This window comes from Polyodon spathula, chromosome 1, assembly GCF_017654505.1.
Source record: "Polyodon spathula isolate WHYD16114869_AA chromosome 1, ASM1765450v1, whole genome shotgun sequence".
In the NCBI taxonomy this organism is placed as follows: Eukaryota; Metazoa; Chordata; class Actinopteri; order Acipenseriformes; family Polyodontidae; genus Polyodon; species Polyodon spathula.
This window is the reverse complement of record NC_054534.1, coordinates 90,163,021-90,180,517: the sequence shown is the minus strand read 5'-3', so window position 1 is coordinate 90,180,517 and position 17,497 is coordinate 90,163,021. Positions and strand designations below refer to the sequence as shown.

At 35.9% G+C, this 17,497-nt stretch overlaps 1 protein-coding gene across 7 annotated transcripts in view; it reads left to right on the top strand.

The window, feature by feature from the left end:
• The window catches only part of LOC121324021 (RNA-binding protein 47-like), a 44,462-nt gene extending 28,319 nt beyond the window's left edge, over positions 1-16,143 (top strand). For 2 of the 7 annotated variants that reach the window (XM_041265441.1, XM_041265425.1), the window contains exons 2-6: positions 9,006-10,162; positions 11,698-11,904; positions 12,932-13,119; positions 13,373-13,558; positions 15,297-16,143. In XM_041265441.1, the coding sequence (XP_041121375.1) occupies positions 9,037-10,162; positions 11,698-11,904; positions 12,932-13,119; positions 13,373-13,558; positions 15,297-15,347 (1,758 nt within the window). In that variant the 5' untranslated portion in view covers positions 9,006-9,036 and the 3' untranslated portion in view covers positions 15,348-16,143. Of the gene's footprint in view, positions 1-2,166; positions 3,515-3,550; positions 3,575-3,756; positions 3,784-9,005; positions 10,163-11,697; positions 11,905-12,931; positions 13,120-13,372; positions 14,005-15,296 lie in introns of those variants that run through there. The other 5 variants (XM_041265432.1, XM_041265417.1, XM_041265452.1 and 2 more) reach the window with 5 other exon arrangements.
• Positions 16,144-17,497: the final 1,354 nt, after the last annotated feature.

Here is a 17,497-nt window from a genome sequence, read left to right as displayed (position 1 = left end):
GGAACTGGATGACATGTGGGGCATGTTGTCAGTATCTTCCTTTGTAAAAACTTGTGAAAAGTAATCATTTAACATATTTGCTATTTTTTTTTCTTCCTCTATGATTTTGCCATTTGTATCTCTTAAACATTTAATCTCCTCTTTGAATGTTCTCTTGCTGTTGCAGGCCTGCCACCGGGCTCCCCTGGGTCCTAAACCCTACTAGGTACAGGTAGGGATTGCAGTAACCACAGACCATACATGACACAGTATCCATGATTTTAGTATCTGAAATGTTAACGAGAAATTGACTTTTGCAGAAATTAAAGGTTTGATAACCTAATTTAACAATAGAGTTTTGAGCAAACTAAGGGAGCAAATCTGTCCCAGGAGTTGTCTGGGAAAAGTGTCCAAAAAATTGAAGAGTCCCAGCAAATAAGGGAGCGTTAACAGGTCTGGACTCAATTCAATTCAATTGTGTATTGCATGCAATAATGAAGCAATATTTATTTGGAATAATTTACCAAACAAGGAATGTCCTATAGGATTAACCTGAAGCAACCATCAATACAAGGTGACAAATATGAACGAGAATAACAGTTAGATGCTTCAGCTTACAACTGATTTAACTGTTTTGAATTGTCCTTTGAAATGCAAGCCATACAAAAGCATCAGTGTTTCAAATAAGTAAATACCTTAAAGTAAACTCTAAAACTAACATTTTCCCTGCGTGGGTTGGTTGTTTGACAATAGCAACACCTCTTGAATCATTTTGTTTGAATACTACATAGCTGTGATTGTTGTTATCTAGTTCTGACCTCACATTTTGTTTGTGTGACTGCTGGGGTATCCACAATACAAAGGGTTAAACATTTTTTAATCAAACTTACACTAGTAACTAATACTGGTTTATAGAATAAATCACAGCCACTTCATTAGGAAACACCTTTTGACTGTTTTCACACTTTCATAAGTACAGTATTTGCTGTTTTTTTTAAATATTTAATCCATACAAATGTCATGGGTTGTTATTGTATAGGGGGTTACTCCAAAAGAGCCCTAAATTCCTGTTTATGTTTGATTGTCATATTGCAGCACTTGCATAGTATTTATGAAGGATTATACTGTAAATGTAATTCTAGCATTGACACTACTGAGACAGTTTAATATGTATTATGTAAGTTTTACAGTAACAAAATATTCTAAAGTAGTAGCCCAAAACCAATGTTAATATTGTGGCTCTGTAACCTAACTTGCCTTAGGCATTCAATATGTAAAAAGCAGGCCCTTTACCATGGACTAAAAATGTAATGTCCTCCAGGGTTTTCTAGAAATGTGAAGGCTATGAATGAAAGGGAGTTGCATGTTTCTGTGTGTGCGTGTATGTGTATTCGGCAGTTTTGGTGTCACTGAACAGAAGAGTGAATAACGTTTACTTCCTTAAAGCCAATACACTGGCAATGTGGTAACAGATACATAAGTAACTGACACTTTAATTGGAGGTTAATTCAAATAAAGGGGAAGTCTGATCACCATAGTGGATAATTGGGTTAGGAAGAGTAACAAATGCAATGTTGTTTTAAGCAGAATACCTGCAGTGCCAATGAAAATGAGCCGGTTCCATGTGGATGAGCTAGAAAAAAAGGAAAAGAATGTTGTCTGGTAAAATGGTTGATGACACTTCACTTCCCTTACTATGTTTTTAATCTGGTCTCTTCAGCTACGGAACTATCCAGTGATCTCTTAGTTAAGCAGTAATGTGCAGTGGATTTGTTTTTGTATTTGGCAGTAAATCCCTTAACGTACCAGATAGTCATTAACCCACTGGTAAAAAAAAGACTGACTTCTTTACTCTTACTGTTATAATTAACAATATCCTATATCTACTGAAATGTATACATTTAAAGAATTGGCAAATGTTAAATAAAGGCATTTACAGTGCAGCTTAAATTAATTGTCACTTTATTGCCTTTGAGTTCAGTGTTAGCATTAACGAATTGTACATTGAATCATATTTTTTTGTTTTGTTATGTGGTTCATTTTAAAAGCTGCTACTGTATAGCGAATATTGACACCATAGTTTAAGTGTGATCCTAGGTTTAGTTTTACTACTTTTGTATTGCTAAAAAAATGCACTTACTTGCTTCAAAATAGTTCCCTATGTTTTGGTATTTGGACAAACCACTTGCAGTGAGATTCTTGGAAGCTGATTGTAAATTATGCTTAATTAACTATAATTGGTTAATAAGATGTGTGCCTGCATGTCGATCAATACTAAAGACAGCAGCAAACTTATAATTCCCCTGGTCAGATTTGTGCTTGAGCAGGTAAATTTTATTATGTTCTTCCTGGGTGACACAGTTGAGTTCGAGGATCTATCTACAGGAACCTATCCTTTTGCGCTACCGCACATGCATTGGGGGTGTTTGCGTTTGCCTTCAAACCACTGATGGGACCAAGCATTTTCAAACACATCCACATTTTCTTTTCTGTTCCCACTGGTCTATTGCTCTGCCCAGTGAAGTGAGAAGCTCTTTAGCTGTTGAGTTTGCATAGGCTGCTGCAATCCCCACAGCATATCCTACATTTCGTTCCTGCCCGTAACTGCTTGAAAAGGCGTGTTATTTACTTAGCTTAAGTACTCCTGGGACCCAGTTTATTGTTGCTATGTACACAGCATTTTTACTGTGGTGAATCATTTTTCATCAGTCCTTTCTAAAGGGTGTTTGCTGGTGAATGTATTCTGTTTTTAACTCCAAACTGGCAAGCAACAGCTAAGCCATTTCCCACCACTGGCAAAAACAACTATACTAATTTTAATGGCTGATACCCATGTCTCGCAAGCATATTTTCTGGTTAGTGTCATAGGTTTTGTTATGATATCTGTTTCCTTAAATAAAATTCTGTTTTGCACAACACATGCTAGGGCACTGGTACTCAACTCTTGCGATCTAATCCAGTCCAGGTTTTTACTCCAAGCAGGTTCTAGTGTAGTTAATTGAAGCTGTTCAGGGGCAATTTACTAATTTAGGACCAGTTAGAATAAAGAGTAGGACTGGAATGGATCTTGAGAGCCAGAGTTGAGTACCACGGTGCTAGGGAATAGTTGATTATGAATCAGTACCCTTTTTTCAGCAACTCTGAATGAAACATTTCTGTTAAAAAAAAAAAAAAAAAAAAAAAGAAAGAAAAAAGTCAAACCAGCTTGTCTCGTTTTTTTTGATTAGGCCTTCTGAAAATCCATTAGTTACACTTGGATTACCTGTAATGATCTAAGCGGTCATTGATTTTTGCAGCAGGTAGTTTAACACCCCCCTCCTGGCTGACTCCACCCACCACCATTTCTCTCCCAGGGTCTCCCAGCAAATGGCTTGCCTTGAAGTACAGTGACCAAATACTCCTGACCAATGAAGAAGCATATGTGAAGTATAACAGGGTTTTACTGTTCTCTTTGATGAGGAAGAAAAAGTTTGCTCTTTGGGAAAGGTGTCAATGTGAGGCTGTCACACTCATTTATGAGGACTTCTTGATGAAGGTACAGTGGGAGTTCTTATTAAAAAGCTAATTTGGCGAAACATTATGACCTGTACATTTTGTAAGTTTCTGATGTTCTCTTATTACTTTGAGATATTGTTAATAATTGCTATATTATTACTAGATACACAGCATGAAATGTTGTAAACTCTGCATGTTGTTCGCTTAGCATTTTTCAGGGCAAATACATGTTGACAGTTTTCAAACTTAAAAAAAAAAACAATTGTTGAATTGTCGTTCCAGGTTCTAAACTTCTTTGTGAAAAGGAAGGTAAAAGAAAGATTTTCTTATGTACGAACAGATCTCTGTAACTGAACATCACTTAAATGTTTCGGTCTAGACAACTATCTTTGGGTATTAGTTCAACAGAGTCTGTTGGGTTTGCTAAGTTAATGTGTAATCAAGGATTGAGGCCTGGCAATATTAATTGAAGATTTTGTTCTTAATATCTCACGGAAAAACGGGTCAAGTCCCCATTTCCTTTTTTTTTTTAATGCTTGAAGCTCAATTTGACCATTTTGGTCAAAGTGTACTAACTCATTCTTGTAATCTGAACAAAATGGACATTGCTAAAATAGATTAAACTGAAATTTGAAAACAGACGTGCAACGGTACAAGTACTTCCCAGAAGCATTCAGTATAGGCACTACAAGTTAAATCCTTATTGCCAGCATTAGGTTTTCTTAGCACAAATTAGAGATCACTTTGAATAAAATGAGATGTTGTTTAAAGGTGGAGTAACACAGTTGAACCATTAAAGACACTGATAATTCCATCAGGCAGAAACAGTTGCCCTAATTTACTTACTTTGTGATAGGGTTACTAACAAAGCTCACGCTGAAAAGTAGTTTGGAGTCTTTAACGCAGAGGAGCAGACTTGAGTCCGTATGTTGCTTCATTGTTGTAATATGTGATTTTCCTGTTTGCAAAAGCACAGCTATTGATAAGACACTAATATATGCAATGGTAAAACGCAGAAAGCAGTTTTGCATCACCTCATAGTATTTAGTAAGGTGACTATTGTTAAGTTTCCAAGATGTTAGCTTTGTAAGTTATTCAAGCAAGGTAATAAACATAACTTTATTAAAATAAATTGAACTGCCGTGTATCAATTTGCATCAGATTTGCTCTGTCTTAAACTAGTTTTAATGTGTCAAAGTACTTACAGTTCGATATATAACTTGGGATTTCACATTTTATGTTTCGATTGGGGATAGTGAGAGGCAGTTTGTACGTTGTATTTATGGTTTGTTCATCTTCAGTTCTATATCTGGGAAATTAATCCCAGTTGTTATTGGTTAAAGTTATATCTAGAGCCTTACATATACTCTAACTGTAAACTAATACTGTGGAATGATTTATAGATATTGTAACTGTAAATGAATACTGTGGGATAACTGTGTCCTCTGCATATCCTTGTAAATCACTTTTTTATCATTAAATGACTAACTCTGCAGGGAGGTCAGTGTGTGATGGCTGTTCCTTATCCAGCAGTAAATGTGGATTTCTCAACCCACCAATTCAGCAGAGCAAAGGTCTAAGAAAGCATTGAGGAGCATAGGTTGAAGTAAATTGGTCACTTTGCTGCCCTATTCTGCCGATACGACAGAAATTCACACGTCTTTTGTCTTAGTGGTGGCAAAGCCATGGCATTTAAGGGCTGTGATTTGTACAAGTCAGATGGTGGTACTACAGTTAATGAGTAACAGACTGTTGCCTCAGCTTTCCTCGGTGCAAGGTGCACATTTTATAAAGGTCAAATGAAAGTAAACAGAGACAAAAGGGTGTTAGACTTTTAAAGCTTGCTATGAATAAATAATTGGCAGTCTTGGTGTAGTTTTGCATTTAACAAAAGAAAATTTAAAGTTATGTTGTTCTGTATATGTCTCTGGTACATATTGTGGCAATGTGTCTCTTTTTTTTAAAGCCACAAAGCTATTTTCTAAGACAGATTAAGCAAATCATGAGCATTATCTGATGAAGTGTCATTTTTATATGATCTATAGCCGGCCTCCATATTTAAGGGAAAAAAAAAAAAAACACATACATTTTGATAACACATACAGTTCTGTTTTTGAAATTGTGTAGCAAGTCTTGAATTTACTGAGCTTTATGTCCTTTAAAAATGTAACTGCATAATTCAATGCATTTCAATTCGTTCACATTTTCAGATTGTAGTAATCTGTAATTGGCATTTAACTGTGGATATGGTAGAACCTGATCTTTTTCTAAAATGTACAACCCTACAATGGTAGCTAGAGATTTTAAACTGTGTGCATTGTTAGTGGTGTTAATTTTAAATGTCAGAGAAAATATGTATAGGTTATTAATACTATTAGGCGGCTGACTTTGCTGCTTTAATACCAGGGACGTAATTTCAGAAAAATTCAGGCGGGCAGAGTTGTGTCAACATTGAACATTCTCTGTCCCAAATTGCATCATGAATGAGACAAGGAGGCAGTAATTAAGCTAGTTTACAATGAGATAGCGTGCTGCGCTTTATCAACATCATTCTTATTCTGAAAATATAACATTGCCTACCAGAATGTATCTAATACTATAGTTTACCACCTTAAATATTATTGTCGGCCAATCTACTGTGAAACAGACAACAATGACTTTCTAGAGCAGCTATGCAAACCTGAAAACACACAGCACAGCACACCCCTACACATCTCAGGCTAAATCTCGTTTTCAAATCCATGGTACCTTTTCTGTACAGCAAACAGAAGCAATATTAATAGTTTCTTTGGCAAGTGAATTCCCCCCTTGTTGTCTCGCTGTGTATAATTTCTTCCGTTTTCTACCTGCTGCGATGAACATATCCAACATTGCTCTTTGACTAATCATGCTGTCAATAATATTATATTATTATAGAAATAATACAATGCAATGTAATTGGATGTTGCAAATAAAATCACTGGACAACGATGAGCTATCAATCAAATAACTGCCCCCCTCCCCCACCCCTGCCCAAGCCCTACAAATGATGCTCCTGTTTAATACATTTTTCAAAGAAGAGAGTTTTCTCTACTGGCATGATTCAATTGTGTGATATACACAGGATGACATCTGTACACAGGATGAATTGGAATGGTGTCAAATCTGTAACGTGATTGGTTAATTTCCTTATACAAGATGTATTCTTTCTCTTCTTATTATTTTATATTGGTACTTTTTATTTTCAATTGTTAGCTGTCTGACGTTTATGTAGGCACTTATTTATTTTCAAGTGTTTTTTGGCGCAAAAGCCAGATCCTTCTATGAAGCCATAGTACATCAGAACAGGTTTTTTTTATCTTGTGTATGTGTCCCCCCCCCCCCCCCCCCCCTTTAAAAAATCATATAATAAAAAGGAACTTTATCCTGGCATTTGTTCATCTTTTCTGAGGATGACTATTCTGCTGTTTGTGATTACTAATTGCAGCCTATTTTAGAATAAAACCAGATGTGGGAAACTTAAAAAGTACATTAGTAAATATATTCTAGTGTCTATAAAGTTATATAATTGCAAGCACATTTGGTCCAATATTTCCCTTGGACAATGGTCACAGATACACTAGCTAAGCAATGTGTGCTTAAAAATCCATTGGAGAGTGCGAATTTTAACAAGTGGTAATGCTTGAGTTATTTCTACAAACAGTTGTGCCAGGCTTACATTGGGCTTTTGTTCATATAAACTGTCCGCAACTCTTTAAATCAAAAAGTAAAGAGGGATAGATGATAGATGTGTGAGCACTTGCTCTGTAATGATAATAATGTTTCATTCCTGCCATTGAATAAATGAAGCTTCATTGCAGAAACCGGGGAGTTCAACCTTATCTTTATCCTACTCAACAACATACAGTTCCAGCAGCACTCAATCCACACCATGTAGGATCTTAGGAATGTACTTCATCGTGTTTACAAAGAGATTATTCAGTTTACAGTACACATAAAAGTATAAACAATCATGTTGATTGACTTCAGCTTCCTTGTACATTCCTGCTCTATAGACTGTGAAAACTAAACTTAGTTTTATCAAAAATAATACAATAATATAATTCCAATCTTTGTTCAGGGGAAACACCAAATGCAGGACCAAATCAAGTTACAGTTACTGGTAGCCATTTTTCAATTATTGTACTAGGAATACATAACCTAAATTAATCATCTCATGTTCCGACACATATGAACTGTTTCCTGGTTACACAGCACTGTGCACTCTGCAAAATAAAGCAGCTTCCTTATTTGACATTGAACCGCATTTGACTTTATTGCACAATATGAGGCAACGCAGTCTATCACATGCTTTCATATCTAGTGTTTTGAGGAACATTTTTGTAACACTGTTTTTCCATATGAACATTCTTTTATAGTCATTTGTGTACTTTTGCAGCGTTGTTATTTTACAAGGGTATTTCAGTTAGTTTCCAGGAAAGCATCTAACACCAATTTCACACAATATCAGTCACATGTTATTATACTTAAGATAAATTTTGCCCCCATCCTCCACATCAATACAAGGTCCCAGTGGTGCACTAGTCACTTAGACCTTGTTCATTAACAGTTATCTTCAGGAAACAGATGAGATTCTAAAGCTTTACTGCAGGGTACCATGGTAAAAGTCTAGCACATTGAGTGAAAGCAAAGTATAAGTAAGCACTGATGTATGGTAAATAACTAAAAAACATGAATAGTATAACAATACACTCCTCTATGTATCTATTTAAATGAATAAAGGACTGAAAGGAATAATAATGGGTAAAGCATGTTAGACTGCAAAGTGACTGCAAGTTTACCATGGTATGCTTTTATTAAGGCTACACACAACATATGAGTTTGTTCATAAAGAACAACAGTAAAGTATTTAACTGAGTACACTTGTGTTTTGTTTAGGATTAGGCTTCTGATTGTATATGCCATGTAGTGGCAGTCACCTGGTTTCAGAGCTTTGCCAGCTTTAAAACTTGTTCTCGTGCTAAGTTTTAAACGTATAATCTGGATCATTGAACTAAAGCTTCCCTGGTGTTATTTTGTAATGTTTTGTTACCATGCACATTAAAAATGAATGGGAATTAGTTAGACATACAACCCTGTATTGCAATAGAAGGTAGATAATAAAGAATATAAAAGCTGATAATATAAACTATGTCCATGTTAAATTAAATATGTAATCCATTTGTGGTTGAGTAGTTCTGCACATTTCCATGGGGAAATCCAAGAGAAAGAATAATGATGGCGAGCAAGTTTGTGAAGAATTCATGTTAGGGTTTAAGATAATGTTTATAAATGAGTATGGAAGGTTAACACATTTTAACTACCCTCCTGGATAGGTATCTACTTGACTCATTTAAATCAACCCTCTTGTTTTAATAAGTATTCTTTACATTTTACTTACTCAGCAGCTGAAACACCCAAGGTAATTTTTTATATTATCATTACTCTGCTATGACCATGAGTTGCAGTTATCTAAACTGCCCTGCTTTTCTTTTTGGTCTTTCATTCTTTAGGTCTAAGCACAAATTGAATGGTTTTGACATAATGACAGCAGAAGATTCCACTGTCACCAAGAGCAACAGTTCCTCCAACATGTCATCATCCAAAGTCCCAGAAGGAGTAGCCGGAGCCCCCAACGAGACCGCACTGCTGGCACTGATGGATCATTCAGGATATGGGATGATCCAAGAGAACGGACAGCGCAAGTACGGCCCACCACCTGGCTGGGAAGGCCCCTCACCGCCTCGTGGCTGTGAGATCTTTGTGGGGAAGATCCCTCGAGATGTATATGAGGATGAGTTGGTCCCTGCATTTGAGACTGTGGGGCGCATCTACGAAATGAGATTGATGATGGACTTTGATGGGAAGAACCGGGGATATGCCTTTGTCATGTACACAAAGAAGCATGAGGCCAAGAGAGCAGTCAGAGAGCTTAACAACTACGAGATCCGCCCAGGTAGGCTCTTGGGGGTCTGCTGCAGTGTGGACAACTGCAGACTCTTTATCGGGGGCATTCCCAAGATGAAAAAACGCGAGGAGATCCTGGAAGAGATCTCTAAAGTGACGGAAGGTGTTTTGGACGTTATTGTTTACGCCAGTGCTGCGGACAAAATGAAAAACCGGGGCTTTGCTTTCGTGGAGTACGAGAGCCATCGGGCTGCTGCCATGGCCAGGAGGAAATTGATGCCCGGCAGAATCCAGCTCTGGGGGCACCAGATCGCAGTGGACTGGGCTGAACCTGAGATTGATGTGGACGAAGACGTCATGGAAACGGTCAAGATCCTCTACGTCCGCAACCTGATGATAGAAACAGCAGAAGAGACCATCAGGAAGATCTTTAGCCAGTTCAACCCAGGCTGTGTGGAGCGGGTTAAGAAGATCAGAGACTATGCCTTTGTGCATTTCACCAGCAGGGATGATGCAGTTAACGCTATGAATAACCTGAATGGAACTGATCTTGAAGGGTCCTGTATAGAGGTTACCTTAGCCAAGCCGGTAGACAAAGAGCAGTACACACGGTACCAGAAAGCAGCAAAAGGAGCAACACCAACACCAGCACCAGAGACACCGCAGCCAAACTACGTTTACCAATGCGACCCCTACACATTGGCGTATTATGGGTATCCCTATAATGCACTGATTGGTCCCAACAGAGAATACTTTGTTAAAGGTTAGGCTTGATTTTTTTTTTTCATAACCTTAAAAACTGACTACCTATTATAGTTTTTTATTTACATTTTTTATGAGTAATTAAAAATTGTCACTTATAGGAGAGAGAAATATATAAGTTCTACTCTTACAGAGGCATGTTGAAATCCACTTCCTCGCTTTCTGCTTTATTGTTTTCTGACTTGTAATCATCATCTTGATTTGGTGCATGTAAATGGCCTGGGTATAATATAAGGTTAAAATCTACATAATCCTTACAGTTTTGACTGTTCATCTTTCGGGGTAATCCTGTATCTATTTGGAAAAAGGTTCTTTGCTAAAAACAATACATCAGTAGTTTCTGGATTTATTTTCTAAATACTGTAACACAACCAGTTATTGTCACTGTCAGAAATTAGCCATGTTGTACAACTGGTCTTCCCTGGTTACTAGGTGGTTAAAAAAATGTCTCTATGGGATAAGTAATGAATTAGCCTTCAAAGCTAAAGCTTCTGATACCTAAACTATTATGGTTCTTAGGCTACGTACACACACACAGGCTAAATGTGTTGTGAATTCACCTTTTGCTCTTAATACAGTTTGTATACACACAGTTCAGTTACAAAGGGCAACAACAACCGTACTAGTTAATCCTGTTCGGAACAAGTATTGAGTGTAGTTATTAAATCAGTTCGGTTAGTTAATGCACACTAACTGTGTTTGTATTACAACCGCACTTGGTGCTCAGTGACGAATAGAAAATTCATACAATGGTAAATAGTACTTTTATAGTTTTTTAATTTATTTTATTGTTTTTTTTTTTTTTTTTATTTAATCAAAGTACAGTTGTATAATATTTTGTTGTAATAAAATAAAATGTATTTTTGGCTTTGCAACTTAAATAAAACAATGTTGGATAATTCGTTTTTCCACCAATACCGAACGTCTGTGTGTTTTGGCACTGCAGGAAATGTCTCAGTAAATGAAAGAAACGCATATATGACTCTTTAGACATGCGTACATTTTTAATCCAGTCATTTGAAAACCACTCAAGTCATTCCCACCAGCCTTCTGGTCAGAAGATCCTCCAGATGTTTTGATCTACCGTCATGGTACTGCAGATCGTAGCCACTGTATTTAGCAGTGCAGAAAAAGCAAAACAGCGTCTCTGCTGTGCTTGACGAGCTCTCGATCGATTACGAACAGTACTTTCTTCCGAAAGCATAAACAAAAACAGCCTCCATGTTGTCACACAAAACCTCACGATCGGCCTGTAATGATGGCCTGAGTTCAGTGGTTTGTTTAAACAGGGAGTGCACTCACTTCAGTAATGAAAGGTGTGTGCGTACAACAAACAACCGCAGCGAGTGCCATTTGTAAATACGGTTGTCGTGCCAACTGCAGTGTGTGTGTGTACGTAGCCTTAGAGAAGCTGTGCTTTAACAAGAAAGGTTTACACCACATAAAGAAAGGGGAAATGTTTTATCTGTATTATTTTGATACACCAACCTGCTGAACAAAGTTCTGAACACGTTCCTCTCTCATTTGTATCTCAAGCAGGTACTGTAAGGGGCAGAGGGCGAGGGGCAGCTGGGAATAGGCCCCCGGGTCCCAGAGGCTCTTACCTGGGAGGATACTCTGCTGGCCGTGGCATCTACAGCAGATACCATGAAGGGAAGGCCAAGCAGCAAGAAAATGCCTATGAACTCATACCCAACTTGGAGTTGACTGCCGTCAACCCAATGGGCATTAAACCTGGCACAAGTTAGTGCAATCCATTTATAAGACTATTAACACCTCCGTTCTTCATCTCTGATTGCATTGACAACGTTGATTGGCTGTTGTGTTGTTGTTCTTTGTGTTTATTTCTTTGCTGTTTCATACTGATCTATAATCTTGCTAACACTTTACTTTTTTTTATTTATACATGGGATGCTTTTTCTATTGGAGGGTCAGCCCTATCAAATTAAATTATTCAGGACATTACCCTCACATTAACTTATCATTACCCGTCAGGGTAATAGTTATGAAGCATTAAGAAGGTTTTTACAACATTTAGTATCATCCCTCTGTTCTTAAAAACAAAGACAGGTACTTCTTTCTGTGTGTTGGTCAATATTATAACTTATTAACATTCATATAGATAACAAAAGTTAATATTTGCTCAAGTCTTTTGTTTTAGTGGTTAGTAAATTAATTAGGACTTCCTTTAAGTAAAATTATTGTCATAATCAAGTAGTGCTGGTCTTATTTTCCACTGTGTGGTAGTGATAAGGCTCGTTAATGCTGAAATCACGATACTCTTTCAAGCAACTTTATTGGTAGTGTTTGGAGTGACCTGGGAGAGTTCCACTGAAAATTGTCAGTTTTTGCTACATGTCCATTAAAAAATAAATTGAATTGGGCCCACCATCATCTTAGCACATAAAAAAGTGCAGCATGTTTAGGTGAAGTGGAAAATCTTTCAATACATTCTTCCAAAGCTTGTCCCAAGGAGACTTGATAATAATTGTGTATTTAACAGGCATTTACTGGGCACTTGGCACAGGTTGGGAAGTCTAAAAGTGTGCATTTATTGATTAATTCTCTCTCTCTCTCACATATATATATATATATATATCTTCTATGTATATATATATATATTATATTATATTATAGTTATATTAATTGATATTTCTGTAAAACATTTTCCTTTTTTATTGCTTCTAAAATATCAAAGTTTATGAATGTGGGTGCATTATGATTTCTAGTTTTCCCTCAGTCGGTTCTGACAATCCCTTTCTATTTTTAGTGTCCATCCCTGGGATAAGCGGACAGTATTCAGTGTTTTCAACGGGCCCAGCAACTAAGCTAATGGAAGATGGCAAAATGCATGCAATGGAGCACCTAATCAATCCCCTCGCAATCCAACATGATCCCTCAGGTGCTGCTACGGCAGCAGCAGTCATCCCTGCTGTGTCCACACCCCCTCCATTTCAGGTACATAATGACTGCTTGTATTTCATCCATCATTTTAAACACTCAGTAATCAATAATATTAAATCTATTATGCAGATTTTCAAAACGTTTTGCTGAAATGCAAAATTTGCAAGATCATAGATGATGCTTCAAGGTACAATTAAATGAGCAATGCAACATGGAATCGCCTTTGTGATGTTCTGTACCATTCCCTACACCAGCTGATAATTATATAAGCAGTCAATGAACGCTCTTCCTTCCTTCTTCTCTATAGGGTCGGCCCATTACTCCAGTGTACACGATGGCCCACAATGTTCAAAGAATTCCTGCTGCCAGTCTCTATGGTACGAGCTACATCCCCATAGCCGGCCATGCAGGGTCAGCCAGCTTCGCAGCACTACAGAAGAATGCAGCTGCTGTGGCCGCTGCCTATGGAGGATACACCAGCTATGTACCGCAGGCATTCCCTACTTTTCAGGTCCCTATACACGATGTCTACCAGACATACTAAACACTCGCATGACAAACACTGAAGGAATATTTTAGTATTTATGAAAAGAGAATCCTACGATGAATGTTTTTTTTGACTCCGAGAAACTTCCAACTGGAAAGAAAAGTGAAGACTTTTGAATAATATTGCATTTGCATGAACTTCTATAGAAAATATACAGAAAATACATATTTTTAAGGATACTTAAGGTTAACGTATTCATACTGTTATAACTGAAGTGCATTTTATTTGATAGGTATTGATATCTTCTGTCCATAGCTGTAAGTCTGGATGTTTATAAGATGATACTTTTAGTTTATTCTTATTATTTTAAGGTGTTTATTTTATTTTATTTGAAGTTCTTTGGTACAAATGTTTCAAGATATCTGCACTCCAGCTATATATATATATATATATATATATAAATATATATATATATATATATATATATATATATATATATATATATATATATATATATATATATATATATATATATATATATACACACACACACACACACACACACACACACACACACACCGTAGTGCCTTTTAGAAAACTACAGCTTGTGAAAAAGCTTCAACTAAAAAATGTTTTTTTTTAATTTTGTCTTCAAAGCAATATAACATTTAATTGAACAACATACTTTTTTCACCATTTTTTCCTTCACAGTTTTTTTTGGTTTCTTTTTTGCATGCTTTAGATATAGCTCCACTGACAGGTACCAATGCATCCTGTATAACTAAATGCAATACTAATGGAAAACCGTCCAAGACACACAAATCTAAGTTCAGGCAAGTGTTAGGTTTGAAATGAATGATTTATATTGCAGATCAGATGAAACAAGGTTTAAGGGATGGGAGATTACACTGTAAAAAGAAAGTGACTATGGTCTTACCCTTTACAAAATAACCATTGCACTCCATGCAATCCTTGCTCTTTGTCAGCACAGACAGAGCTGAAAAACCTTTTCAGTGTTCTATATATACATTTATACAGTAGGTCACGTAATCTCTTTTTTATTTGCCTTTGTTTTTTTCATTATTGTTATTTAAATATGTAACGCCAGTAAAGAAAGGAAAATAATCACTCTCACGTCCGCTACAAATAAAAGTTTGCCTAATTGATATGCACAGGGAAAAAATATTTGACCTTTTTCATGAAGTTTCGGACAATATGCTGCTGGAATACAGCCTCTACGTTTAATTTCTGAAAACCTTCTTATGAGAGTATGTAAAGATCTGTGTAGGGTATTTCAGTTCATGTGGATGTCATTTAAAAGTAATGAGCAAATTCTTTTTTTTACTTTTATTTTAGATGTGTATAATGTGATGGGTAATACATGCGTTTTTTTAAAATTTTATTATTATTTTATTTTCATTTTTGGACAAGACCAACTCTCTTGTCAGAAGGAGCTCTACTGTATACCAATAACCTCTGTCATGTTCAAGCAAACATTGAGGGCTGTGTACAAAAATGTGGTATGTAAATATATTATTTTTTGAAATACATTTTAAGTAAAACGTTGTTTAGTGTGTCAGTAATGCATAGTATGTGGTTTACCATTTATTTCAATGTTATCTAAGAAGGTATTGTCAGAGTAGGAAGATTATCAGTGCAGTGTTTGTGGCCTGTTCAAAGGCTTCATTTTGGAAAATATAGTACATTAAAATGGGGCCTTCTCTCTTTATGGTTGTTATTTCAGGCATTCCCTACTTTTCAGGTCCCTATACACGATGTCTACCAGACATACTAAACACTCGCATGACAAACACTGAAGGAATATTTTAGTATTTATGAAAAGAGAATCCTACGATGAATGTTTTTTTTGTTCAAAGGCTTCATTTTGGAAAATATAGTACATTAAAATGGGGCCTTCTCTCTTTATGGTTGTTATTTCTGGGTATATTTCCCACAACATACAGAGCATGAAGAAACAATCTAACTACGCAATATACCTTCAACAGGGCAGCGTTGCTGATTATTTGGCATGTATTTTTTCAAACAAACACTAAAGAATACAATTTGCAGGTCTCAACAAAATTAGACTGCAACCATAAAGCCAGTTTCTATGCCACATATATTTTTAAATTAATTTAATTAAAATGCATAGAAGTTGAAATTATTACTGTATTTTGCATAGAGTTTGTGTGCAAATGTGTAAAATTGAGCACAAGTATCCTAACATGGCTTAATGTTATGCAGTTCAGATAATATATACTGTAGATTAATTTAAAGAGAAATGGCTATTAGAGAAGTGTAGTCCTCATTTTCCAGAAAGTCTTTCTCTAAACCATGTAATTTACACTACAGTAGTATTTTAACTTGAAGTGTGAGTTCCTAGGTACTGAAACGAACAAAGTGTGCATAGTTTAAAAAAAAAAAAAAAAGTTTAGTGTGCCTTATTGCCAAAAATGTGCTTTACTATTAGAGATTAACAGTCTTTTAACTGTGTTTTCTATTCTGTTTTTAAAAGCTTAAGTGTTTTTTTTTTTTAGAATTATTGCATTTCTATTTCCTCAAAAGTAGTGAATAAAGCATTTTAAAACCAAGCCTGTATTTTTTTATTTAATGATGTCCTGTACTGTAACGATGTGCTTGTGCTGCTTAATTGCTTCACTAAATGTGTTATGAATGAGGGAAGGGTCAGTTTGGTAGACAAGGTGGATGGGATACTGTTGCTAATGTGGTGGTGGAATACAAAAACTGCCAACAAGACCTCACGAAGGCTAGAACTACCGTTTAGTGATAAGAACATGTAATGTAAGAGCTCTACTGTTTATAATCTAAGTGAAATAGTCATACTAATAAGTGGTTTTTTTTTTACTGCATAAAAGAAAGCACAACTTAAGTGTACTAAACACAAGGGTTCAAAATGATACAGATGTAAATAACAACAGATCTGCTTATTCTATACCCTTTGTTTCTGTATGAATTCCTCTGATGACCCTCTTATTTGCACACTTAAACAGAAAAGATCCTGTTACAGCAGCCGTTTGCTACAAAATCAATTGTATAAGAAGTACTTGCTTTCTCAAAACGTTTTTAGCCTCCTCCACACATTGCTGTAATTACCAGATAGCTGTTGAAACTTCAGAAACTGCTCATAGAATAATGTTGGTTTTATTATACAGAAAAACGGTTTCAAAGCGGTTACATTTGAAGGCGTGGTAGCTTGAATGCCAATGGAATCACGAAACCTTGACTTGTAATCATTTCACACAAAAACGGTTTGTTCCACTATTTCCAGTTTGGGCAGTCTTGATTTTACTTAGACCCTACCTGTTACTGCACCCTCTTTTTCTAATTTGTGTTTGTTGAGGGATAAAGAGTTAATTACAAAAAAGAGTTAATTACAAGTAAAGGTTACTAAAAAAAAAGTACCAGCTAGGTAGCAGTAAAAGTAATGATTTCAGCTATGATTTCAGGTACGGTTTCAGTTGTACATATTTTGGACGTTTTAGCTAAATTCAGCAAATTACTTCTAATCTAATTATTTTGTAAGTGTAATTACAAAATAATTAATTATCCCTTATAAAAGATAGTTATTTATTGTATACCTTCAGAAAGAATACATTTTCGTCACTCATACAGTTTTATATTGTTTCTAGGTTTAAATTAATTAAACTATTATATATTTTTAATTGAAGAACATGTAACTTGTTAGTCAAAACTTCTCAAGATGAAGGTACATTCAAATTTAAAAAGCTGTATTGGCAAATGAACACAACTCCACAAGTAGCTGATTAGGGATATGAACATTAATGGCAAGGTTTTTAGTGGATGGAATGTAATTATAAGGGCCTTATAGGGCGTGATTAAATTAATTCTGATGTATTGTTTCCTTTGATGGGATTACATGGGTATTAAGGTTTCTGAAACCATTATTAATACAAAAAAAAAAAC